We start from the raw sequence: 24,311 nt of genomic DNA on the forward strand, positions 1-24,311 counted from the left end.
GAGTTAGCAGTAAACTCGACCTCCAGCCTGCTCTGAGCGTTGGGCTGCGCAGGCTCGAACAATAACTTCGACTCCGTCATGTATCTACACCCTAGTCCTGCATAGCAATTTCGTGGCGCGTGACAGAACCAACTTGGGAGGACCAACAGCAGGTACACCCTTGACCGGCTCCCTCTTGATGTAACACCCCAGAGCCTCTATCGTGATGAGACCGTCTCCTTCCGACAGCTTGGACGGCAGCTTAAGGCCTGTCACCCCCGGTATCACCACCTTAATGCGGCTACTATAACAAGCGCGGACGCCAGATTAGCTTTACCACAGTGTCCACATCATTCGGGATTATCTTCCCATCCGCAACAGTAAATGTCAAAGTCCAGTTCACTGCGTTCCACTCTACCATACTGTCTCTAAACTTCACCGATTCTTCCGTGTTTTCCAACGGTAGTGACGTGATAGTACTCAAACCTCCCCCTGAAAGGCCTTCACAAAATCTCGTGCACACTTCCAAAGTTATGGCATTTCTGAGCGAGCTACCCCCGAGGACTCTAGCACATCGCGTGGACATGCACTGAGAGGGCCTACTCGTGAGTCTGAAGCCATACATGCTAAGTACAACTGTGTTTCGTTGATACAGGATGATACTGGGCCTCATCCGTATCATGATCTGATCAACCTAAGATACTCTCGCCGGCGACTAACCTCTACTCACAGTAGACGGGTTATTTGCTTCCGCCGGGGAGAAAGAGAGCTCCGACACCAGGAAGGTCTTAACCTCACCAGAGTCCAACAGGGGCTACCAGGCCCAACCAACTTCTACCAAGACCAACTGTAAGCCTTTACTAACCTCGCCCACTCGAGGAGATTTCTGAACGCTCTGCGGAGTGGACATCTGATCGCTGTTGCGGAGCTGCAGGGACGGGTCGTTCTCATACCTACTCTACGTCTCCAGACACGCCTCGGTCCGTCACTCACAGTGCGCCCGGTAGCTTAAGATTGCGCATCCCTAGGCTGATCGGGGTCTCCTCTTCTGGTGTGGCAGTAGCATTCAACAGGACCGCGCCTATACCAGTGAAATATCTATCACTAAGCAATACAACCGTATCAGGGGGTCTTTCAGGAATCCATATTGTCCCCGGGAGGAACTCATTTTGAATTCTCCACATGGCTAGTAACATGTGAATGTCATCACATAAGAAACATTTCCGCCATGGTTATCTTTTAAGGCTACGTGAATCTCTGAACCGTATACTGAGGCTACATGCGTCGATTGACCTCCAGCTGAAGCTCATTCGAGGGGAGATGGAAGCGTCCGATTGAGCCTCGAAAATAGTCCGCCAACCTGATACAAGCATAGCAAGGTACTCTCCAAGGCAACTACGGTCCAAATAACGGCACTGTCGTCATTGAACTCTGGAAGCCTGGTAGAGTGAGATATATGATATCACCTGTCATACACCCAGACCAGAGGGACGGAGACAAATACAGGCTAGCCTCACCCTCAAATAGAGGTCTACTGCACGTGAACGTAAGCACGACATCAACGACAGCGTAAGGCTCCACACTGGAGTAGTTCAGCTCGGACACTCCGAACTTGCGGACTCCAGGGACCTGTAATCGACCACCCTCGGGCCCCGCTGGGACGGAAGGGTCACATAGTCAGATTGGAAGACGCTGGTCTTGGGAATGATCTCATCCAAATCATCGCTACTCCTAGCCTCGACCATGAACCCTGCATGGTTAGCCTCGACCTCCTCAGGAAGCACGAACTCCCCTGGCTGCGAAGTGAAGGACACCTGCCCTCCCACATACCACACCTTCTGCTACTCCACCATACTACCTCCCGGCCGGACTCCAAAGTGAGACCATCCCGTAGAGAAAACGTCAGGGCTCGCTGCGTCTGATTCCAGCCCGCGAAGTACCTAGCCAGATGAGTCTCAACACATGAGCGCAGGGCGGTCACTCGAATAGAGTCCAGTCATCTCCAGGAGTTGTGAACAATAACGTGCTGCTCGTCTCGGGAGGATTACGAGTAATCTCGTCCAGGTATCTGACCCTCTAGCTGTGCTATAGATGAACAAGCTCGAACACCCACACCACAATCTTGGCCTGCTTCCCCAAGCTCTCTGCCGCCCTCAGTGTCACCGTTATCCGAGTATAGTACAGAGAAGTCGGAGGGTCGAACTGGATCTGCACCAAGTCATTCGACAACTCGCGTCACGCCGACCTGGTAGTACTCGTAGTAGCTGCCAGTAATTGCCTCGGTCTATCTCAGGAGAGTTCTTTATGGCTTGGACCGCCACCTTGTCCCCACCACTAGAGGTTGCTACTCTCACTGTTAGCGCTGGGTTGTTCAGCGGAGATGCCAAAGGGAGGTAGAAGCAGCAGAGCTGAGCTCATGCAGCAACAGGTAGAGGCGTTCGGTTCTGCGGTACTCACGTTGAATTCAGTCTGCCGGTCCGATGGGAGGTTCACGATCTCTAGGACAACCCTACCCTGAAGTGACCAGCAGTACGTTTTACCATTATCAGCTGAGCGTTGCGGTTAACAGTAGTGTACAGTATGGGAGAATATGCACATGGTCAACTACATGTGTTGGTGACAATCTGAAAATTCTAGGAAAATTTTGGAAAATTCTTATATGTTCCGGTACACCTCTACTTTGAGAAAAGCGAACACATATTCCTCCACACAACCATCGAGCCGAGACCTTACCTCAGTCTGTGAGGCTGGGTCCGTATCACAATAAATAAAGGGAGAAAACTCCGGTGGGGGATCAGCACCAGATAGAGTAGTAGCAATGAGGAGTTTGTGGTAAGGGTTAGCTCCAGCAGCACAGATCCCAGCCACTGCAATATCCTCATAGTGGGCTTCACATTTCTCCTCTGTCCCTGAGGAAAGGCAACTCCGAGGACCCTGGGTGAGAGTTCCTTACTCAGGTCGCCAGCACATCCGAACTCCGGCAGGTGCATATGAAGGGAAAGGGCAATACTGGGCGTTGAGATGAGGGACTCCGACGGCTGTAAGATAACTGTGAGAGTTGATAGGGCCTGTAAGCGGGTTCGTGAGGGTCTGTACAGGTGAGCCAGCGGACCTTAGGGCTGGAAGGGCTGTAGGCCAGCGTAGATACATAAAAGGTAGAGGGGTAGGAAAAGGTATTGGAGGGACCCCCGAGGGCCAGCGGTAAAGAGTAGATAATGGCAACGACCACTGTGGTCACGGCCCAACACCGCATGGTATAGCTCAACTGACCGAGGAGGTTATCAGTTACTTATAGAATTCCAGAACAGTCACTAGACTCAACATAGGATGAGGCACAGACAAAGGTCTTTCTGGATCTGCACCACACAAGAGAACCTTTCACATGGCATCAGTTGAGCCAACCTCACTTTGGGTCTTGCAATCTTTGATACGTTTCGACTCGTCAAACCGAGATTGGATGCAGGGAAGGTGTGGTAAGGCCCGATAATCACTACTAGACACTGCTACTGAGCTTATATTAGAAGAGATAATTACGTGAGTAACTGCCAAAGTTGCACAGATATCGATAATAAGATAAAATCCAACGAAGCCAACTGTGTTCCGTTCCGCATGGCTTCGTACTCCAGGAGTGGCGAGAAGACTTCACCAGGTGAGCGGACTTCATGGTTTATCCAACGTTGAGGAAATAGGAGTTGCGCTCAGAGCAGCAAGATCATGTGTAGAGAAAGCTGCCGAGGGATTTCGTCGGCCATGGAATTTTCCCGCCTCAATTGCGGCTTGCAATTATCCAAATGCTCATTTCCCGACGGAGCGATGCATTTCCCAAACGTTGTTTGCTCATGGACCGCCTCACTCGCGGTGCATTAAAGACTCAGTTGTTTTGACATTAGCATCACCAATGGCACATCGGCTGATTGGAGCCACTCTAGACGTACCAATAGTGGTAGGCACGTACGCCTTCAAGAAGGATGAGAATCTCTACCGATGGCATGCACTGGTACGTCCTAGATACCACGCTTCCCTCAACATACCTTTCAGGTCAGGAGTGGTCAACTTGGGGCGCCATTGGAGGATTTATCGTGATACTGGCCTTCTTCGCATACCGCTCCATGGGTAACTCGTAGATACATCATCAAGCGAGTTGACTTCCAATTGCACGAGACCTTCTCTGTGCCTCAAAGGACGGTCGAGAGTACACCATTCATGGTCACTGAGGAGGGCTGGGGGGAATTCGATATTGTCATTACCATACACTTCGTGGACTCCAGTGAGGCCCCAGTCCAGACAACACATAAGCTCAAGTAGGCTTCACATTAGTAGGAAGTCGTCGCTATCATTGGAGTATCACCCTCATGACGTTAAATGGCGTAATGCTCTGGGTGAAATATGGGGAATGTGGAATGTGCTTTTAACTTATGTTTTTCATATCACGGGTGAAACTCCATCGTATAAACGTTGCTGATAGGAAGAAATTCCGGCACGATTTGCTAGGTTGCATCACGACGCCAATACGACCGGTATCAATCCCGGAGCGAGCCCAGTGGTACCAGTAGAGTCCTCCAGTGAGGACGAGAAGCGGTACGCTGTGGTCAATGAGGCCTACATGGAACTGCACTTTGAACACCCTCATGCATGGTTTTATGATGCTGTAATAACGAGGGATATGCGTGAGTTAAAACGTTTCAACGAGTCGATGTGGGAAAATATGCACATGGTCAACTACATCATGTAGTTGACCATGTGAATATTTCCCCTCAAAATTTCCAGATTGTCACTAATACATGCAGTCTACATGTATTAGTGACAGTCTGGAAATTTTGAGGAAATTTCGGGAGAGCCTTGCTGGTTAGTGCACACTTCTGCCCGAAATCGTGTGTGAACTTCTGAGCTCAGCTGAGGAAATCAAAAAATATATTCCAACATTGGAGTTTCGCCCGTGATATTAAAAACTCTAGTAGAAGACACATTTCACGACTACCGCATATCGCGAACATCGCGTTTTTAGCACTTCACGTAAAACGGGTGAGACTCTATTGTCACGAGTTGAGGGGGAAATCACAAGTCAACGATGGGTATCATGGATGTCCTCTTACTGGCAAGGTACAACGGCACAGGGAGGAGCATAAGATACCAGTGGCTCTAACGGACCGACCGTCTTGGATGACGGATGCTATCAAGGCGTCATTTGATGCTATTACTCCGTTTTTCCAAGAGGTAGCCCTCCTCCCCCGAGCTCGTGAGTTTGAGGTTATGTCAGTTCGATGATCGTGAGGAGTTCGAGTACCTCTCGGAAATGGAGGCGTTCGTGGACCAGCAGATAGCTTTGTTGCAGATGCAGTCGTCTATGGCCGAAACGGATTACCGTAAGGATTTTATAGAATCTTCATACTGCGCGCGCGTCAGGATTCCTATGATTGTGTTGATGGCCTCATTCTAGGTACTTTACATTATCATATATTCCAGTGTCAGAGCCGACTGCGTGATCTTGAGGATAGTCTTAGCTCCAGTAGGACTCTCAAGTTGTTCATCCTTATAGTATTCGCCTTGTCTCTTCAGTGCATGGGGGAAGGGTCAACAGCGAGTTCGGAGGTAGTAGTGGTCAATGCGCCCTTCGGGGCCATGGGATGACGTGCTCTTGGATGGAATCATAGTTTTCCGGTTTTGGAGTGTTCAGTGGTGCATGCGGTGGTGGAGGGCTTTTTTCGGATTTTGCGGTTTTTTCATCAGATTTGGCCGAGGTTCGCTCTACGGCGTCGAGGAAGCGAATTCGAGTTAAGAAATGAATTTTATGTACACTACCTTGCAAAGAACGATGATGTTACTCTTTCGAACACGGGAACTTTTCCATCCTAAGAGAAATGTGAGGGTTGCATTAATAGTTGTTGACCAATCGTATTGGACGTTGCAGCAAAAATTTGCCAGCTCGTCTCGCGGAATTCCTTCAAGGCTTGGTAGCCGCACAAGACGTACTCCTCGTGTGAGCGTCACAAAGGTAGGCAGCGTTGTCATGACGGAAGAGAATCGTTCAATGGAAGCTTTCTCATTCGCAGTTGTGGTGAATTATGGCCGCTCATGGAGGCACAGTCTTGACTGCAGGTCTACTCGCTTCTGGTGCGTGTATGGTGATGTTGTCTCTACGCCAGATGTCGTATTCCTCTCCACAACTGCCGGTCGTCCATGAGGATTATTATAGGCAGCATTGTCATGGGCCTCTGGATGGTTCCTGGGCTCGATGCTGTTGGTCAGATCCTCGAAAAATGCTTGGACAAAATATTGTAGACGCTAGCAAACAGCTATCGTGATGATGAGAATTATGTGCTTGCTCAGCTCTATGAGTTTTCCTCTGCGTTATCAACTGGTCCGTGTTGTCAATTCTTCTCTACTACAGCATCTGTAGTGCTCCTCGGCTGTGCTTCCTGACGCTACAGGATTTGGACCTTCATTGTGACTGGCTGGGAGTATCGTTGGACGGATGGTTGGCACGCAGTGTGTGATACTAATCATTATTATAATCGGTGTCTTTTCACTCGCCCATGCGGAATGAACTCGGCAGTGATCCTCTCCTGGTACCGGAACAAGACTCGGCACACCTCGCAGATGAGCCGTTGTCGATATTTTCTGAAAGGCCTGCCGAAGGCCTAGTGGGACCTCTTGTGTGGTGCGACCATATGGACCTGTTAGCCACGATGCATGTCACCCCACAGGAAGGTGCTGCATCATCCACTCACGCTTCTATGCAGTGTGGGGGAAATATGTACATGATCAACTACGTGTTAGTGAAATTCTGAGGATTTTTTTGGAGATTTTCTCGGTTTTTTTCTCGGCACACTCCTACCGGAATTCGTATACGAACTTTCATAACCAGTGAGGAAACTCCTGAGCTCAGCCGAGGAAACCAAACGTATATTCCAAAACTCCTTCTACGTCGCATCGGGCTCTGTATTAGGCTTCTCTGATGGGCTCAGGTCGGTCAGTAAAAGTATGGAGATTATTGAGCGACGAGAAGACGCCATCATGTCTCTTCAGCTATAAGGGTCACAGTGCAGACTGGCACCCCTCAGCAGTGGCGTGGTCTCCACGGTAGGGCCAGGCGTACCGTAACTCGGACAATCTCGGGAGGTCAGATCCTTGTCGCATCCAGAGCAGTTGCTAGGTGTCGGCGACGAGAATGGCGATATAGCATCGGTCTATGTTGAGCAGAAGAATACTAGAGCTGACACCACAATGGCTGTGCTCAGACGAGCACACAGTGCTAAGGTCGTTGCCATGGAATGGGTGAGAAACATACAGGATGCTGTCTCTCTCGATTCACGAGTTCGCTGGTGTCCACAGCGGACATTGCTTCACGTAGGTGCTCACCCCGTTCGTGGTTGACGAGTCGTTGAATGGAGACCACTGCTCTTTGATTAACTGGCCGCATATTCGAAATCTTGATGATGTTCGAGATGCCAACAGAAGAGCTCTTGAGAAGGCTGACACTGTTGTAAGACTTAATTAGTGGTCGCGGACGCCGCCGGCTATCTGCCTTCTTCGTGTATTCGGCTCTTGTAGTTATCCGGAATTTCCGAGAAGCGGTCATCATCAGAAGTAGGGTACTTGGTAACACTTTCTGAGGAAGGTCATCTGAGCGTTCATGCGGAAGGCCTTGCTCCTGTTCTCAGCTGGACAATGTACCAAGCTGTTATCGAACCCATCAGGATCATCATTCGTATTCAGACCATCCCCGTCTTTGCTAGAGGGAGGAGGGTGTGTCTATGGTCCGCTACTGAGGGTATCATCCGACTTGAACACGATAGCAGTCTTGCGTACCTACGCAGAGACCAATGCGCAGGAGATTGTATTTGTGGACACGAGCCAGGTCTTGGGCTCTCGAGGATTAGTGGGTTGCTCGTTGCGGTCGGCTTGGTCTGGTCACTGGTTGTCCCGATCAGGCGGATTACGCAAAGTTGGTGTTGGGCCTTCAGCAGTTACAGCGGTACATTGTGGATGGTATCAATATCCTCCTTCACGGGCCGTTGAAGAGCGCGGCGGCGGCCATGAAGAAACTGGTCGGCCCACTTAAGGCGGAGATGGAGGAGGAGGGAAAAGAGGCAGTCAGAAGCATACGTCTTTGACCAGGCCTTCTCTCACACGGTGATTGGCCAGCTGGGGTTTTTATCAGGAAGATGATGTCGTCGCCCGAAGTGTAACAGAAGAGCTAATTAGATGCTTCCATGGACTGGGTGTGCCTAGCCCAGCTCTTTCGAGGGCTTTGGAGACTATTGGCTATCAAACACAAGCATTACAAAAGTTACAGAGAGAGCTTACTGAGGTAAACAACGATAGTAATGTCACATAGCTGTTCTTGTTGTTGTCATCAGGCTCTGGATATGTTCAGTGTTATATGTGCTCATCAGCTAGAACCAGCAGTGGACACGTTGATGGCCTCTGCACATAGCATTAGGCTTATGGCACATAATGATCATTATGCTGCTATATTGGGTGATGACCAGCTGATCCTACTCTTGGTTAGTCTATAGTGATGGTCAGGTGACGGTCATGGAGGGCTCCACTGGGCTATCGATCAGCTCCTGACTGCAGGGGAACATTTGACAGCTTTGCTTGATGAGGCCTCCTCACAAGTGTCTTATGCTATTGGCTGTGAGTCCGACAGCAAGGGTGTGTTACTGAACCTTATCCACCGACAGAGTCTGCCTGATGCAGTGATCCATAGGAATCGTCTGGTCTGTCAGGTGTGGCTCTGCCTCTAATAACCCAGCTCGTGCGATGGCAGCGCATGGGTGAACGTCTGGGGGAGATTGATGATGTGGAGTTGGACGAGAAGGAGAGGGTATGTTGCCTCCCTCCCTAGGACAGCATTTCTCCGTTTTGTCGTTCTAATATGATTATGGTTATCATAGGTCTTACAGTTCGTACAGGCTGTGCACGTGAGCTCGACATGGCGATGCGGTAAGAATTTGGATCACCTGAAAGACACGATAAGATTAGTGGGCATACACTGGTGCGATCAGCTCAGTAGCGTTGGCTCAGTTCGGCGAGGCTGCAGCTACTAGTAGCGACTCGCAGATGACCCTGCGGAAATGCGCGGCTGACATTGGAGCCATATTGATAGATCTAATGAGCTCCCAGAGGATCCTCTGTGGCGAATCCTTGCGCGTTTTCGATCAGACTCTTGAAATCAGCAGAAGGTGCTTGAATGATAGGGGTTGCACTCAAGAGGCCAATTGTTCAGGTCGTACGCATGCGCACGAGTGGACGAGAACAATAAGACGATCACCTCGCAGAGTGTGGATACTTTCGACTCGCCTGTAGACGCACGATGGGTAGCTTGTCTCTGGTTGGTCGCTGCTATACATAGCTGGATTTCATAAGGACGAGCAACACACTTTGCCGACACGGTCAAAGGCTAGCGAGATTTTGAGGGTGTGTTGGAGTGACTCAGTCGAGGATCCGCTAGAGCCGGACTCCCACCTATTCTACGTTGAAGTGAAGCGATCAAGGCGAAAGAGCAGAGGCCTCACTAGTGTGTTGAAGTTCCGTGGTGAGAAGATGATGATTAGCATGCATGGATGAGGCCGTCTTCCCGAAGGTGTACGTGTTCCTGCTCCAACGCCTACTGCTTACACCCTCGCTCCCCACGCTAGAGTGTCTTGGCTGCTGCCGAAGATATACAGAGATGGACAGGTGGGACTCTGGTGTCCATGGGGGGAAGGAGTATGGCTGCTTAGGTCCTTAGCCTTCTGTTGCATACGCATACTACAAAGCCGGTGATGGACATGTTCAAGAGGTCTTGCGTAGATGATGATAGCGACCATCAGATGTCGGTCTGTTTGGTCAGCCTTGAGGTAAGGGCTCAAGGGCTTAGGTAAATTGAGTGTTGTCTTCAGGGCTCGCCTCGCCTGCCACGATATACGTCACAGAATTGTGAGGTCCTCTCCAAAGTGCCACCAGTGATCAGTAGGATCCTCCCGTCTAGTGACTATCTTTGGTCGACTCATACCACAACAGCGCCTCTTCGTGGCCTGGCATCTGTGTTCGAGAATAGGTGAGTGGCATGATGAGATCCCTCCTACATCGTAGTCGCTGTAGGTGCAGCAAACTTCTCACACTCGATCTTGAAGGAGGAGCTCACGATGATAGTGGAGAGACTGTCAATCCCATTATGAAATTGTTTCATTGAATACACCAACGGGCCGAGCTAGAGTTTAGCAAAGGAGACTGAGTGGTCTTGGAGAGCCCACGATCCGGGGAAGGACGACTCGACTGAAGCTCACTACCTTCCTCTCCGGAGAATGACCTCTGACACTGCTAAGGTCGACTATCTAGAGCGCTGGGCTAGGGTGGGCCCTCGCACGCACACGTGAGTCCTCTACCACAAGAACATTGTTATACCCCAGTACCTCCAGTCAGGCGTCGTTGAGGTCACTCCTGGCTGGGCGGAGAGAGAAAGATGCCTTGGTCGACACGATTCCGATGGAGATGCCTTCTGCCTTGAAGACACTCACCAACTCTCGGCCAGAGACCTGTCGCGCCGCTGACTCCCTTATATCACCGAGAACGGCCGTAGTGGCGAGTTTCGGGACTCCACTACTGCCTAGAACGATACTGGCCGATGCAGCCTCTGAGGAATTCCGTGATGCACTGAGAGCAGTTCGACCGCTCATCATGGAGGATATCGCTCCTGTTCACGTCGAGTTCCCAGAGGTGCGGTATCAGGAAAATCCCTCAGCCCGTCAACCATCAATAAACGTTGATCATGATCTCGAGCTGATATGCCATTTATCCGCACCGGAGGTGCCGAGCCTCGCCGATCTATTGGAAGTGGACTGGCTGGACTCGATAGGGCCGGTTCGGCCACGACTTGTGCCGCCTCAAGAGGCCCTGACTTTGGAAGATCCGTCGCCTGTGGCTACCAGTGCTGACTTGAGCGTCCATGCCTTTACGAGGAGGCAACCTGCTAGCCTCATCGTTGAAGAGTTTGAGCTGGACCCGATACCGCTGCCCTTGGAAATAGAGAGTGTCCCATGGCTTCCCAAGCAGGATACCTCAAGAGCTACGCTCATGGTGAGAGAATCTAGATCTAGTGTAGTGTAGATCGTCTCCGTTCAGGCGTTCAGCCTGGAAGAAAAGTCCGCCGAGAATAGTGACGATCTTCATGACTTACTCACTCGTTTTTCACAAGAGTGCAACCTCTCTCTAGAGATACCATCATGGACATCGAAAGTGCCTACCCGGCAACAAGTGGCATGTCGGTCCGAACGTCCTGTGTTCGGCCCCATCGGCCTGGCCTGGTCCACCATCGATTGCGGACTCAACTCACTGATGCCTAATGAGCTATCTATAGATCTGGACAGCGTCGCTCTAAAAGACGATGAGATCAGCGAGCCCCATGATGCTTTGGATGCTGTGAAACGTATCTTCCGACGGGAGCTATCGGCCATTCGTCGCGGAATGTGGGAACAGGCCATGCTTTGGGACAGCTCCTGGAGTGGGACCGCCTTGGGTATCCCACAGCCACCAGAGCTGCCACCTCTCGATTGGCTCGACCACACGCCGTCAACCGCTCCCTTTACGCCATTACTTGTTGAGCGGGAAGTCAGCACCTTGACCGATGCGGCACAGACTGAGTTGTTGAGGAGATGGACGCGAGGGCGTTCGGTTTCAGAGCTCCCACGATTGAATTTGTGCATTCAATCGTGGGAGCTCCTCATGACATCGGCAGTGGAGGCCATCACCTTGGTTGACACTGAGAGTTGCGGTGCACCGGTGACGAAGCTGACACCCACACAAGAACAGGATGAGGACATTTTCGAGGAGGAAAACTGCACTTCGGAGACACCGAGCACTCCCCCTCCGGGGCTAGTATCCTTCAAATCCGACCGACCCAGCAGACCCGCCACGACAGGATGGGAACGCGATGCGGACTGTGTGTGCGTGAGGAAGTCAATCACCATCAGGAGGGCCGCAAAGGTGCGCGGGACGGACGACCTCTCCCACTAGAGGACCTCCCTGGTGCTCTGCCATTGATAGTGCTGGAATCGTAGCTATGGTTAGATAATCCGAGTAACGGACGAGCCTAGTGCTATAAAGACCCTCCGTAATTTCCTTTCTAAGCAGTGGGAGAGACTGCGACGTTTCTGTGGGATGTAACAGCCCCTAATGTTTCCTTCGATTGGATTTACCCCACCAGGCACGGCTTGGGCGTGCCGGAGTCGCAGGTGTCTCGTGCTGAGGCTGAGCAGGTATGGCGACAGTCACTCTCTAGAAGGCCGCAACGAAGTGCTCAGCAGTTGTAGCTGATCTAACAAAGATGCTACTGTTGATGACTCTAAGACAGGTGTTCGCTAGCGTTGAGGTGCATAGTGCTCATCACACTCCTCGAGGCCTTCGCTAGTTATGGCAGTGTAGGATTGCTGATGGCAGCGAGAGCTGTTCCCAATGAGTGACGATCAATACCTCTAGATCTCGCAACGTTGTTTACTTTTAGGTACCACAACGCTGATGCCGACACCCTCGGTGGGGCTCTACTGGAGCTCCTCTCGCGGCTCGAGACGTCTAAAAGTGTCCTTGCTCAATGCCCCATCCTCCGGAGCCTCAGAGATCTCCTCACTGGATCTAGACAGGTCCGCCGAGGGCTCTCCGTCAGTCCTCACGAAGGGGCCTCTTGTAGATCAACACCCTTGCAGTTGTCGTGTCATCGTCAGCTCTGGCTGAGAACTATGAGAAGGTTACTCGAAAACTGTTAGGAATGATAGGGGAGGACATCAGTGTCTTGAACACTGCGGAAGCACATGGTCGGTCGGCCTCTCTCTTTGCAGTCGATGAAGATCTCCTCGGCAGATACCGTTTCAGCCGGCCGTAAGGTTCTTTGCTTTGTACCGCAACGGAGCATCCTTCCAGAAGCAGTAATTCCCGAGGACGGCTCAGTGTGCTATGCACGAGATCCGAAACTGTGCGCCCTGCTAAGCAGGAACGACGTCACGGTTGTCGGCTTCGAGGCCCTCCTTGACGTGGAGAATTCCAATCCTGTAAGGAATGCTGATGGTATCCATCGGCATCTCCGGAGTAACTAGGTTGTGTTCGACCTCATCAAGTTCCATATCCGTCACCATAGTGATCTTTCTTCATCTTCATTATCGGAGGGGACTTCGGTAAGGACTCTCGACGTTCAGAGAGCTGTACCGAGGGCTTACTCATGGTTTCTCTCACCCCTGTTCACGTAGCTCTTCTCACGTTCGGAAGACCATTTGACCAGGTGAAGCAACTTTATAGAGCTCAGGTACGACTCAGGTCGTCTGGTTCCGATGAGCTCGAGCGAGCTCTCAGGGCCGGCCAAATCGACTGCAGGCCGCTCAACAGTGCTCTACCATCTGGGGTCAGTGCTGTTGTAGACCTTGTACGTTGCCGCATCTAACTCTGTGTCGAAGCATCTCCTGCCCTCTAGGCGCGTGGGACATCCATCGCCATTCTGAACCCGCACTCTTCCAAGGAGTGGGATTCTGTCCTTGGAGCGCTCGGGCTGATGGCAAAGACAGTACAGAGGCTCTACGTCATCATCCCTCTCGTGTCTAGTCGGTCCAAATCCTCGTCGATGGGCGATGCCTCTCTCGCTATGAGCATGTGCCTGGAGGAGCTTGGCTACGGCTTGAGTGATGGATCCAAACTCGCGTTGGATGGTAGCTTAAGTATGATCTAAGACAAGGGGGCATTATCGATTCCAGGTCGGACTGAACTCACACTCAAGCTCAGCATGCTCGAGAAGGTCACGCCTCTAGCTGTTCCTATCCGAGATTCCTTCGTGGACTCGGTTGTAGGAACCATCAAGCGCGTGCTAGCCACCGTAGAGGAAAAACTAGACGAGGACTCACTAGAGGAAGACATAGACGGCAGACATCAACTATCACAAGAGTCACAGCGAGTTTACCGACAAGGGGAAGGCTGTCTAAGCGGGGACGAACCTTTCGAGGTTGAATTAGCTGCTGAAGACGTGCCCAATGATGACGACACTTCTAATCACAGTGAATTCCACTCGGGTGTTTTTGATGAGCCCCGGTGGCGGGAACGGTCCCGGCCTGATCCCTTCCCTATTGAGGATGTTACAAGTGGACTCACGTACGGCAACCTCGCTGGGATGCGGTTGGAAAAAGAGTCCACACGTGAGTATGACTCATTCAGCTTCGACGACCCAGCGAGCATGGAAGACCCTGGTTGCTCAAATACTTTCTACAGAAGTGCCATCCAGGATAACAGTCTTGCTCACGAGGGCGACCGCAAGGACTCCTTCAGTTTCACAAGCCTCGCAAGGTCTGACGAGCCGTATCGTGCTGTTCGGGGTCAGGCTGTCAGGGAAGAGCTACCCCGGTCAGCTGGTAATGACAGCGATGACCAGGACTGGGATGACTTCAGCGATACTGTCCCGCGTCCGTCGGGAAGTCAGGGGAGAGCGGACTGCGGCGAATCCAGTCTTTTCTTTGGTGACGGACTCAGCAAGCCGAATCACTCGGCCTCGAGTTATAACTCGAGGATCTTCGCTCGAAACCTTCAAGGGTCGAATGGTGGCCTAACTTTGTCCGGGAATATCCACAGTTTCTCAAGTCATGAGGAAGCTGATCGGAAAGCGGAGCGGGTCCGCGCTATGGTGTCAGACTTCGGCTCGTTGATCAGCAGCTCGAATGAGAAGAAGTCGTCGAAACCACAGTTACCACAAGGATCGAAAAGCAAGGCCCTTAAATTTCGGGTGAGCACTTGTCCTTCACCGGGAAGAATTAGAGGAGGGCTGTGTGGGACTGGCGAAGTGTCGTCGCGCTCATCAAGGGTCACACGAAAAACCGACACTGCCGCTTGGGACCTCCCCGGAAGTGTCGTGTCGTCCAGTCCAAGCGTTTCCCTACAGTCTCCTGTAAGCTCTCATACAGTAGATAGCATAGCTCGGAATGGGAACATGAAGAAACGCCTGCGAAATGCATCTATTGAAGAACGGAATGCCTCATCAGCCTTCAGCGGGATGGAGGCGGCAAGCATTGGCGAGATGAGCTTCACCAAAGGGTGTATGGACGATTATATGAGAGTGCCTATGCATAAAGCAAATAGTCTCGAGTCGATGACTTCGTTCTCGAGCCCGCCAGCGTCTCCTGTTACTCATGTCTCAGTGAAGCGACCTCGGAAGACAGAGAGTAACCCCAGGAAAGTCTCTTTCGCGGAGCATCCAACTTATTCCGTCATCGGCTCATCCTGGGAAGAGGCGACAGAGGTCGTCGATAGCCCAGACCGCTCCGCCCGAACTTCCCACCTCACCATGTGGGATGATCTCAATAGCGATTGCGGTCCGGAAGGCAAGCCAGCCATGCAACTCGAAAGACGTTCGAAGAGGTTTAAAAGTCAACACCCACCTGTCGATCGAGTCAAGGGCGAGAAAGCATCGATATCTCCAGGGTCCCTGCATAAATACCGTTACGATCCGAGCACTGTGGACGATATCACTCCACACGATTCAGTATCGAATCCCGGAGCACGTCTTCATTTCCGCTATGCTGGAGTATCTCGGAAGTCCGGGCGAGGTCAGGAACGCGGCCAGTCTTGGCGTAGAAATCAGATGCCGCGGTCAGCTGTAGTGCGCGATGGCCTCTTCACTGTATTCCGATGAGAGCCCAGTCATTACTCTGTTGATGGGTCTCACTCTAGTGGGGCTTCTTACTCAAGTCTCGAATTTCCGTGCAGTGTTAATATGTGCTTCTATTGAGTCTTTGATGATATAGTACGCAGACTCTGCATTTCGAATATGATATACGAATGACTCCCAAACTACTCCGCCGCATATACTCCTTCCACGTGCAGACATATATCCTAATAACCTCCGAACTTCAACGAAATGCGGGGCTTATCCATTACTGCACTTCTCGGTGGTGTCATTTATTATGTGCCAGTGCTATCATCAGTTAGCTACATTTGTCGCCATACGGAGGACGATATGAGGACTAAACGTCGAGACGCAATTCATGTTTTTATATTCTCAGTCTTTGTTGTAGTGGTCGCAACTCCCGAGATTGCATATGATTTCATCGTCTGTATCATCATGCGCGATGCCTATAGATGTGCACAATGTGCACCGCATATGCGTGCAGCTCTCGGAGAGGATACTGTATACATTCTTGCGAAGTGTTGGTAGTGACCTCGGACCCTGATCGTTAGGATCCTCTGGGCCAGAAAACTGCTATCTCGTTTAATACAGCGCGTCACCGTATTTTCCACGCGTAATGGAAACTGGCGAGGATAACCAGGAGAAGACAACGACTCAGGAGAGTGCCAGAATCACCGGAAGAGCCCATAAGAGCCTTCTGAGCAGAGCACAGGGAGCGGCCAAGTGCTTTTGCCACCTGCGGGGAAGAGAATTCGGACTCTTCTTATCAGACGGGCAGTGGCTGCGAGACATATTCGTCGAAGTGATGACGCTCGGATGCATTTGCAGAACTTCCGCGATAGATTGCACATGGAGAACAGAATGATCTCCCACGGGAAAGCTGAGATCGGGTACTCACAAATCCTCATGACCTTAGCGGTGATGGCTTCCGTAGTCATTCGCTGTAGGTTCATGCTCTGCTGCCTATTCTATATTATGACTATATACCTCCATTTCAAGTGGCCTGTGCCCGTAGATATCAGCACAGACTTGCTGACCAGGATCAAGACGTTGAGAACATTCGACTCTATGCTGGATCTCATCCGAGTGCAGGCGCCCCGCAGGTTGTAGTTCTGACAGGGCTCACTTCAGACGGAACCCGAACGCTCGAGACCATTCGAGCTTTACGGTCCAGACCGCGCAACTGTGACCTTAGTAGCCAACCCTAACAATGGTGGTGAACCGGACATCCACATTCAACCGAAGAAGGCCATAAAGGGACCAGTAGGGACGAGCTCAGCTCTGTGTACAGCTAGACGGAATCAGGTCCTTGCCTTGTTACCAATGATCGTCGTCCATAGAGGAAAGATCATAGATCCCTGTGGGCCAACAACCGCTCGAGAGTTCTCTGATCAATTTCTCGGGTGGGTGTTCGATCCGACTGATTTACTCCGTCGAGAAAATGGCCATAGGTATATGAAGTGCCGACTTTTTCCTCGAGAAGACTCTGGGAGCAATGTGTCGCGAAATGATTGCACAGTACGTGAGAATCTCCCTAATGTGCTGCAAAACTGCGTTGGCAGCGACCCTGGTGATGATGTTCCTCTTGAGTGAGTGCGGGATGACGCTACATGGCCCATCTGAGTCGACAGTGTGGTTTAACTTGTTGTTCTCAGTGTCAGTAGCCGACCTCTAGATAAAGCATTAGTTATATCTGTTTCAGAGTAGCAAATAAATTCCCTCATCACTTTTGGGTGAATGTGAAGCACTTCGGCAGCATCTGGCCTTGGGAGTACACTGAGAGATACTCGGATGCCTTTCCCTACGCCCCTCCAGGTCCACACGTCAAATACCTTCGTATATAGTTATCTCTATCGTTAGATCAGATCCCTTCGATAGCCTCCGACTTCATCAACCACGACCTTGTCGCTCCTTCTGTTACGTCCATTGACATCAGGCGGGTTTTTTACTATCACCGAGATGATCCTAACCATGGAGTGCGCCTTTTTCGCATGGAATCCCTACCTTCACAGCAACAACTCCTTACCTTAGGTCGTCTTCGTTTACGTGGAGACGTCGTTTGAAATAAGCGAGTCTAACTATGTCCACCCTCGATATCAAGCGGAAACCATAGAAAATATGAAAGACATTCCAATAACCCTTCTATTGGCCGTCCTCTTTGCTGCCATCGATGGTGGAATCCAAGTGAGCAGCACTTCACCTAACGATAAGGCCAGCCGGGCCACGGAAGCTACTGTTGAAGGTCATGATGATAATGTCGAACATTCGACGTGAACGAGGTCGTCGCTTGATGCGTGAGCTAAACCAGTTAGCTAAGTTGTCGGGCTCAGTTGGGCACGTCTACAGCTACGCCGTGAGTATCATGTCAAATCTTCGATAGTGAACCAAGATGGGTTTGTCTTTAGAATTTACTCAGCGACGTTATCATCATAGCTTTGGGTGTCTTCCGCCTGGTGGTCGTTGCGAACGACTGGATGGAGCAAGACGTCTTCGGTCTACTTCTCAACGACGGTAACATACCATAGGCGTGCGAGATCTGCTTGCGTGGGTTCTAGTTCTAGTGAGACTTTTTTCTATTATCTAGATTTGGATCCACTAACAGATGCTGGTGTCCAGAGTTATCTGGATAAGTACGACAATATGCGCGTAACGATATATTGGATCAGATTGGTGATGAACTTTTCGATCCCTAGCGGTCCAGGCCGAGAATTCACCCTATGTAGGTTCGTCGCGCCGAGATTGTACTCTTCATGGTCATAATCTTCCGTCTGATAAAGTTCCCGGCTGGGCATCCGAAAGTCGCCGCTTTGATTCGTATGTCTCCAAGCCCGGTCCGTCTCCTCCATCTTCGTGTTTCCACCATTCAGGCACGATATCGCTCGCCCGTGACGAGCTCGTACACTTTTTCCTTCTCTTCTTTTCATTCCAAGCCGCTCTCCTCGTAGCCGCCCTGATGTGTTTTGGTGACACGGCTAGACGGTTCTCCTCGCCCTCACAGCTCATGTGATTCTGGCCTCAATATCTCACCAGGATAGCCTCTCCGGAACAGGTATCTGCAATTCCAGCTGCTCACAGGGGAATGGCCATTTGAAGACTTCGACGAGCCCATGCTACAACGGCCAACGGCCATGAGTCTGTGGATGACCACGTATTCACTGCGATATGCTCTGAACACGACGGCTCGAGCTTAGATATGGCCTCATCGTGTTCTTCACTCTCATCAACTTCTTCATTGCTATCATATCTCGTGCTTTCGGGGAAGCCCAAGGGGAGTTGGAGCATTTCCCAGTAGCGCAACAGTTCATAACAGTACGTGTTCATGGAAGTGACCATGACCGAATAGCGATCGAGTCATCAGGACGTTGCCCATCTGTTCCTAACTTCGGCTACATCCTGGCTCGGCCTAAGGCGATCGTTTTCCTACGAATATGACGGAACCAGTCACAGGCAAGAACACTCCAAGAAATGTTCGGCATGCAAAGGATTTGCAGTTACACGCCTCACGGAGCTAGGTGGCCGAGTCGTGCTCGGGTCATCAGAGCTCTCGATGGCATAGTGCAGCGGACTGAAGCCCAGGGCGGTTTTCGAGGGGGCTTTAGCACAGTATTTCTACCCCAGCAAGATGATGTGATAGTGATGCTTTGTGGACATATAGTAGATCTTCCTCGCAAATCACTCAGGATCATGAACATCTCAAGATTCCAAATGTGAACTGGGAGTGGCAACCTCATGTAAACCTCATTCCACAGCATGATAAGCTCTATATGGAGGCGATGACCGTCAGTGTGAGCTCAAAACCCATGTGCGCTCAATTTGTCAAAGGGTGTTTAATATGGTGTTCATCTTGGGAGGTGTTCGCTTGTCATTAGGCGCGAGAGCTGATCAGCCACATACGAGAAAAGAGATATATTCGTGACTTTGACGATGACGGCATGCGGGACATGTTCATGCACTATATGAAGCTCTATGGCCGTCACCCGCACCAATTCCTCCACCGCGACTTCCAGCTGCCCGAGCGAGATCCAATTTTCGACCTGCACACTGTGGTACAGGGCTTCAGCAAGAGCATCGATACAACTCTGACGGTGGGGTTTCAGAGGACCATATCTCTGATGAAAGACTTGAGACAGTCTGAACTAGACTGTGTCTCGCAAGCGGAGGAAATAGAGGAGTTATTACCAGCGAAGGAGACGGCGAGGTGCGCCAGCGAAGAGCTCGAACGGAAAGTCTTTGGTCGTCTCCTGTCGGATGGTGAGGATGCCGATGAACTTTTGGCGCAGCGCAGAAGTCGTCTCCGGGATATGACCAGTCGGCTTAATGCTCATGTGATGAGCACAGCAAGCGTGCTTGATCAGTACTTACCGCCTCTGGGCTGGCGTCAGCGCCTTGCGGCCGAGAGCAAAGCGGTGCCCGTTAGAGTTAGGGGTGATACCCTACAACAGAAGCAATGGCGTGAGGAGCAGAAGAGACGCCAGTTGGAGGCTCTCCTAGCGTACCGGGCTCGCAAAGCCCCTCTCAAGACGCCATCTATACAACCGAGTCGAGGCGACAGCGCGGAAGCACGTAATGCCGCTCAGGCTGCTGCCACGAGATCGAGGCTGATCGCGAGAGCGAAAAATGTTGCGTACAAAAAGCCCTCTCCACGTGAAATACGCAAGATTCTGGAGGAGGCGAAGCGCCGTCGAGAACGATAACTAGAGCATGCCTCTGTGATGAGATGACCATGGCCCATTCCGTTTTCCAGAGGGCACTTCCTGGTTTCCCCCTGTCCAGACTCGACGACTTGCGTTTTGTCATAGCGATTACCCGAATGTGAACGGCTCCAACTATGAACAGCACTTGCTCATCGAGATTAGAAATACGATAGGGAGTCGGGATTCTATCATCGACCTTAGTACGGAATGCTTTTAGTCTGTGCACCCCTCCAGTGTCAACTATGCTACCTTCCCTTATGCTGTCACCTCAATCTGTTTTCTGTCACTCCTGCGGCAGTCGGAGTGAGATATTCGACGTAGGCGATGCGTTGTTATCGGGCGCGTGGAGTTTGTGCCCTTCACAGGACGGAGACGTCATCCTCTGTCCAGCTTGCGACTCCACCCAAACAGAAGTCTCGCCTTACCTACCAGGTATCGCAAGGCTCGTCACCCTCGCTACCCACGATGGTTCGTGTCCATAGATACGTACCTCACTCGACGGCCTTCCCGCACTGAGGCGGAAGAGACAGCGGCTTTGAGGGTATGAGCTGGTCGCGACCGCAGCTGTGGAGGGCTGTATCCACTCAGGGCCGTCTACTGCGACGACCATCCCTCATTGAGAGTCAGGAACACCAAGCCGCGGTCATTGGCTTAGTCAGACTGTGAGCTGTTCAAAACGGCTACCACGGCTGAACGCTGCTCTTCTCGACAGATATGAACGAGGCCACATTCCTGACGCCCGTTTCATAGACCTATTGGCCGAGTTCTCCCGCGAGCCCGATGGAGTTTCCCCTCTTGAGAACACCATAGCCCAGGTGGATTGCTCCTCCGTCTCGTCTTGCTATGTGCGTGGCAGCGGTCGACCTCCTCCGCCGGTATGGTTCGATATTGGCGCTCTGACAGCCTCGGTCTGAACGATACTCCCGTGTGCAAGGCTCTGATCCAAAGACTCGTCGAGATCAATCGGCCTGGGTATGGACTCTCCAGCTCGATGCTTCGAAAATGTCAACGATAGGTTCTGCACCATTTGTTCGGAGAATATCACTGAAGGCGAAAACGTGAGATATACAGCCTCCTTGTCGTCCCGCGCTCGGGGTAGGAGCTAATGCTTGCAGGCGATAGAGCTCAACAGTGGATGCGGACACTACTTCCACTCGAACTGTATCAAGCAATGGTTTACCAAGAAAAATACTTGTCCAACTTGTCGACATGAGTAAAGAACCTTTCGATGCCCGACAGGACTTAGGGCTTTGCTGCCACCTTCAGGTACCCGACTGATGGTGTGGAGTTTCTGAGATCCATCGGCTTCCATGAGGAAGCATATGACCTTGCTGTACAAATCCTTCTAGACCGACAACGGGCACTCAAAGAAGCTCTCGGAGTGTTGAGGTAGGGTTGTACTATGTGGTTACGAGGATGCAGATTTGGAGCGCCCAGATACGTTCATCAAGAACTGGCTACTCGGAGATCCTCAGTGACATCGTGGGGAGTTGAGTTGGATGACTCCGTACAAAGATCAGCTCCAGGGACTGAGTAACAGTACCTTGGTTGTCCTTAGGGCGTAACCGTCTACGATGAACATTCTGAGCAAGTGAGTGATGAAGATGATGATGAAGATGAAGAAGATGGAGATGAAGACGATGAAGATTATGATGAAGATGATGAACGGTATGGTGTGTATTTACCAGCTTCTACTTTCCCATGCCAGATATTCCGAGTCCCATTCTTGTATGAGCGATTCCTCCGGGGAGACTATCGTGTACCATAGGTCTCGCCGAGCGCAAAGCTATCCAGCCTCACCGAGGACGGCGCAGGTGAGTGAAGATGCAGAGTAACCCGAGTCGAGTGTTCATCATAGCTTCATGCTGATCGTCATGAACAAGCCATATCCCGATGGGGTGAACTTTCCGAGTTCACAGGATCCAATATCGGGGAGCATTCCCACGTTTCATCCTCTGATGCATCGGAACCCGTACGAACTCATCGACGGTCATGCTCAATTGGTAATGGGATGTTTGACCATTGTCCAATTCGTGTTGATCACATCTCAGATGACCGTTTGAGCCAACACTCAAAAAACATAATGCAGTACACAGTTGACCCCTTACACTTGCCGAGACGTCCTTCCGATGGTACTCGACGGAAAATTTAAGTTCAAACCCTTACCCATTCATCCATTCTTGTCAACTATTTATTGAGATCGGATACGCTAATAGACATCGCTCAAGTGATTGTGTTATAGTATCGTCCGAGACAGATTAGTGGACCGGGGGATGCCCCGTTCGAAGAAATGAGATCGACATCAACAAAAATGGTCCGTGGAAAGATTTCCGACGTCGCTTTTTCCAGATATCGGAAGACACACCTGAACTCTTATACAGCCATCTTAAGGTCATCATCCTTGTGAGGCACTCCTGGACGTGAGCACTAATCAGCGACTATCCCACTAGCTACAGAACGCTCGCGCATCACTCAGTGTTTTTTCAAGTAAGCACAGAGATTCGAATAACATCGATACGATAAAAATGCCATCCTATCATGACTAATTGTGCTTCTTCGAATCAGCTCGAATTGTTACTGCTTATGTGGTCTCCAGTGGAGGAAACTAGGAGATGGTCGACGCTTTGTTCACGACGCTGTGATTCACAGATATTTTCTCCCTTTGCGCGTCGTCACACTATCCTGATGGCATTCCACTTAGTGACAACCAAACATTGCAGTAGGCGCAACGTATGATACTAATGATAATGAATCAACAGGATATCTCAACCAAAGGTCTGTCATCGACGTTCATACCAGCTTCGTCCACGCTCATGACGGTGATCATGATGGCGACGATCACGAGAACTCTCGTGTGTCCGTGAGCCATCGCTGAGGCGTTCTCGACGTCCTCTACTTCCTGAGCAAGATCTCCTTCTGGACCTATCCCGTCGCCTCGATCGTTCTCTCGACCTCTCCCTTGATCGTTCACGTTTCGAACCAGAAGATGCGCGCCTCTTCACAGATGCCTTGCCAGGAGGCTGCGAATGTGGTTCTTTTTTATTCGGTGCTGGTCGTAGCACCACAGGACGTTCAACTTGCTCCTTCACCTCGGGCTTCGCAGCCAGGACTTCAGTCGGCTGCTCATCATCCAATGTTACTGGCGAAGCCGCAGCAGAGCTAACCGAAGGCTGAGGGGTGGTGAGCTGTTTTTCTACTTTCGGGGGATAGAGGGAGAAATATGTGAGCTCATCAGGCGCTCTCCTTAGCCGTAATACTTCATCAATGAAGAGCTCCAATTGGCCCTGGGAGACACCGAGGGCCTCCCACCAAGTAGTCTCCGCTAAACCGGACTCGTCAGGGCGCTCAGCATCGGCCATGAACATAGCTCCGGCAACTAGTGCTTCTGGTGGTAAGAAGCAGATTATGGGAGACCGATGAATATCGGTGAGTATCGGACAAGCACGCCGAGCTACACTCTTAGCCACGCCATGACCACATGCACCGAATACACTTTGAACCAGGGGAACCAGCATAGCATGGGCGGAAGGGAACAGCAGCTGTCCGATCTCAAAGCCGAGCTCGCGGAGAATATAGCGCTCAGCTCTCATCACTTCCGTCTTGATCTGCTTGTACTCATCACTTGTCAGATCGATGGCTTCAACTAGTTCCCACTGCCTGCCGTCCGTCCTCGGTTCCACTTCACGTAAATGCAAAAGCTGAAAGACCTGTACCACCTTCCACATAGCTCTAGGAGTCTCCTCGTACTTACACCCGAGGAACGTCGCAGCGCATGACACAATTCTGGCGTTGAAGGCAGTGAAGCCCTTCCGGAAGTAGAAGCGCTGTATGATAACAGCGGCAGCTAAGGGGACCTTCAATGGGAGTTTGAGCAAGATAGAGGCTCGGTAGGACAAGTCGACAGCGTATTCACGCATGAGGAGGGGATCGACAGGGCAAGGGGGCTCTGGTGTGGACGACGGGAGCAATGGCACCGACATAAGTGGAGTCCAGAAGTTAAC

General features: G+C 51.2%; 7 protein-coding genes across 7 annotated transcripts in view; 5 read left to right on the forward strand and 2 right to left on the reverse strand.

The window, feature by feature from the left end:
• The window catches only part of Pmar_PMAR005247 (hypothetical protein), a gene marked incomplete at its 5' end in the record, with an annotated part of 10,823 nt that extends 7,854 nt beyond the window's left edge, over positions 1–2,969 (reverse strand). The window contains 14 exons of the mRNA XM_002786495.1: positions 21–84; positions 134–248; positions 583–673; positions 710–793; positions 845–932; positions 973–1,060; positions 1,259–1,339; positions 1,446–1,608; positions 1,653–1,793; positions 1,838–1,919; positions 2,093–2,187; positions 2,437–2,493; positions 2,713–2,888; positions 2,933–2,969. Coding sequence (XP_002786541.1) covers positions 21–84; positions 134–248; positions 583–673; positions 710–793; positions 845–932; positions 973–1,060; positions 1,259–1,339; positions 1,446–1,608; positions 1,653–1,793; positions 1,838–1,919; positions 2,093–2,187; positions 2,437–2,493; positions 2,713–2,888; positions 2,933–2,969 — 1,362 coding nt within the window. The remainder of the gene's footprint in view (positions 1–20; positions 85–133; positions 249–582; positions 674–709; positions 794–844; positions 933–972; positions 1,061–1,258; positions 1,340–1,445; positions 1,609–1,652; positions 1,794–1,837; positions 1,920–2,092; positions 2,188–2,436; positions 2,494–2,712; positions 2,889–2,932) is intronic.
• Positions 2,970–3,852: 883 nt separating this feature from the next.
• On the forward strand, positions 3,853–5,833 carry Pmar_PMAR005248 (YEATS domain-containing protein, putative). Its single transcript, XM_002786496.1, has 9 exons — positions 3,853–3,976; positions 4,018–4,058; positions 4,104–4,280; positions 4,471–4,627; positions 5,080–5,193; positions 5,237–5,342; positions 5,417–5,485; positions 5,536–5,568; positions 5,707–5,833. The coding sequence occupies exons 1-9, from the start codon at positions 3,878–3,880 to the stop codon at positions 5,760–5,762; spliced, it is 852 nt and encodes a 283-aa protein (XP_002786542.1). The 5' UTR covers positions 3,853–3,877; the 3' UTR covers positions 5,763–5,833.
• A 679-nt stretch (positions 5,834–6,512) lies between these two features.
• On the forward strand, positions 6,513–8,830 carry Pmar_PMAR005249 (hypothetical protein; the record flags this gene model as incomplete). Its single annotated transcript, XM_002786497.1, has 9 exons — positions 6,513–6,687; positions 7,006–7,059; positions 7,133–7,254; positions 7,331–7,462; positions 7,911–8,072; positions 8,141–8,290; positions 8,340–8,460; positions 8,509–8,667; positions 8,712–8,830. 9 exons carry the CDS (start codon positions 6,513–6,515, stop codon positions 8,828–8,830), a joined length of 1,194 nt encoding a protein of 397 aa, XP_002786543.1.
• Positions 8,831–11,301: 2,471 nt separating this feature from the next.
• Positions 11,302–12,841, forward strand: Pmar_PMAR005250 (hypothetical protein; the record flags this gene model as incomplete). The annotated part of the gene is made up of 4 exons (XM_002786498.1): positions 11,302–11,949; positions 12,034–12,125; positions 12,467–12,602; positions 12,650–12,841. The coding sequence occupies 4 exons, from the start codon at positions 11,302–11,304 to the stop codon at positions 12,839–12,841; spliced, it is 1,068 nt and encodes a 355-aa protein (XP_002786544.1).
• A 6,716-nt stretch (positions 12,842–19,557) lies between these two features.
• On the forward strand, positions 19,558–20,310 carry Pmar_PMAR005251 (hypothetical protein; the record flags this gene model as incomplete). Its single annotated transcript, XM_002786499.1, has 1 exon — positions 19,558–20,310. One exon carries the CDS (start codon positions 19,558–19,560, stop codon positions 20,308–20,310), a length of 753 nt encoding a protein of 250 aa, XP_002786545.1.
• Positions 20,311–21,213: 903 nt separating this feature from the next.
• Pmar_PMAR005252 (hypothetical protein) lies at positions 21,214–21,368 on the forward strand (the record flags this gene model as incomplete). The annotated part of the gene is made up of 1 exon (XM_002786500.1): positions 21,214–21,368. A coding segment is annotated over one exon (155 nt), but the record flags the coding sequence as incomplete, so codon positions are not given.
• Positions 21,369–23,062: 1,694 nt separating this feature from the next.
• Pmar_PMAR005253 (Cyclin-L2, putative) lies at positions 23,063–24,227 on the reverse strand (the record flags this gene model as incomplete). The annotated part of the gene is made up of 2 exons (XM_002786501.1): positions 23,063–23,232; positions 23,282–24,227. 2 exons carry the CDS (start codon positions 24,225–24,227, stop codon positions 23,063–23,065), a joined length of 1,116 nt encoding a protein of 371 aa, XP_002786547.1.
• Positions 24,228–24,311: the final 84 nt, after the last annotated feature.

This window comes from Perkinsus marinus, assembly GCF_000006405.1.
Source record: "Perkinsus marinus ATCC 50983 genomic scaffold scf_1104296931384, whole genome shotgun sequence".
Classification (NCBI taxonomy): domain Eukaryota; phylum Perkinsozoa; order Perkinsida; family Perkinsidae; genus Perkinsus; species Perkinsus marinus.

Excerpts from the sequence above, each read along its gene's own strand:
- Pmar_PMAR005248 (XM_002786496.1), top strand. The coding sequence starts at position 3,878 with ATGGCACATCGGCTGATTGGAGCCACTCTAGACGTACCAATAGTGGTA. Across the intron at positions 4,059-4,103 it reads GCGCCATTGGAGGATTTATC|ATACATCATCAAGCGAGTTG; the intron begins GTGATACTGGCC and ends GGTAACTCGTAG. Across the intron at positions 4,281-4,470 it reads CAGACAACACATAAGCTCAA|GTTGCATCACGACGCCAATA; the intron begins GTAGGCTTCACA and ends ACGATTTGCTAG.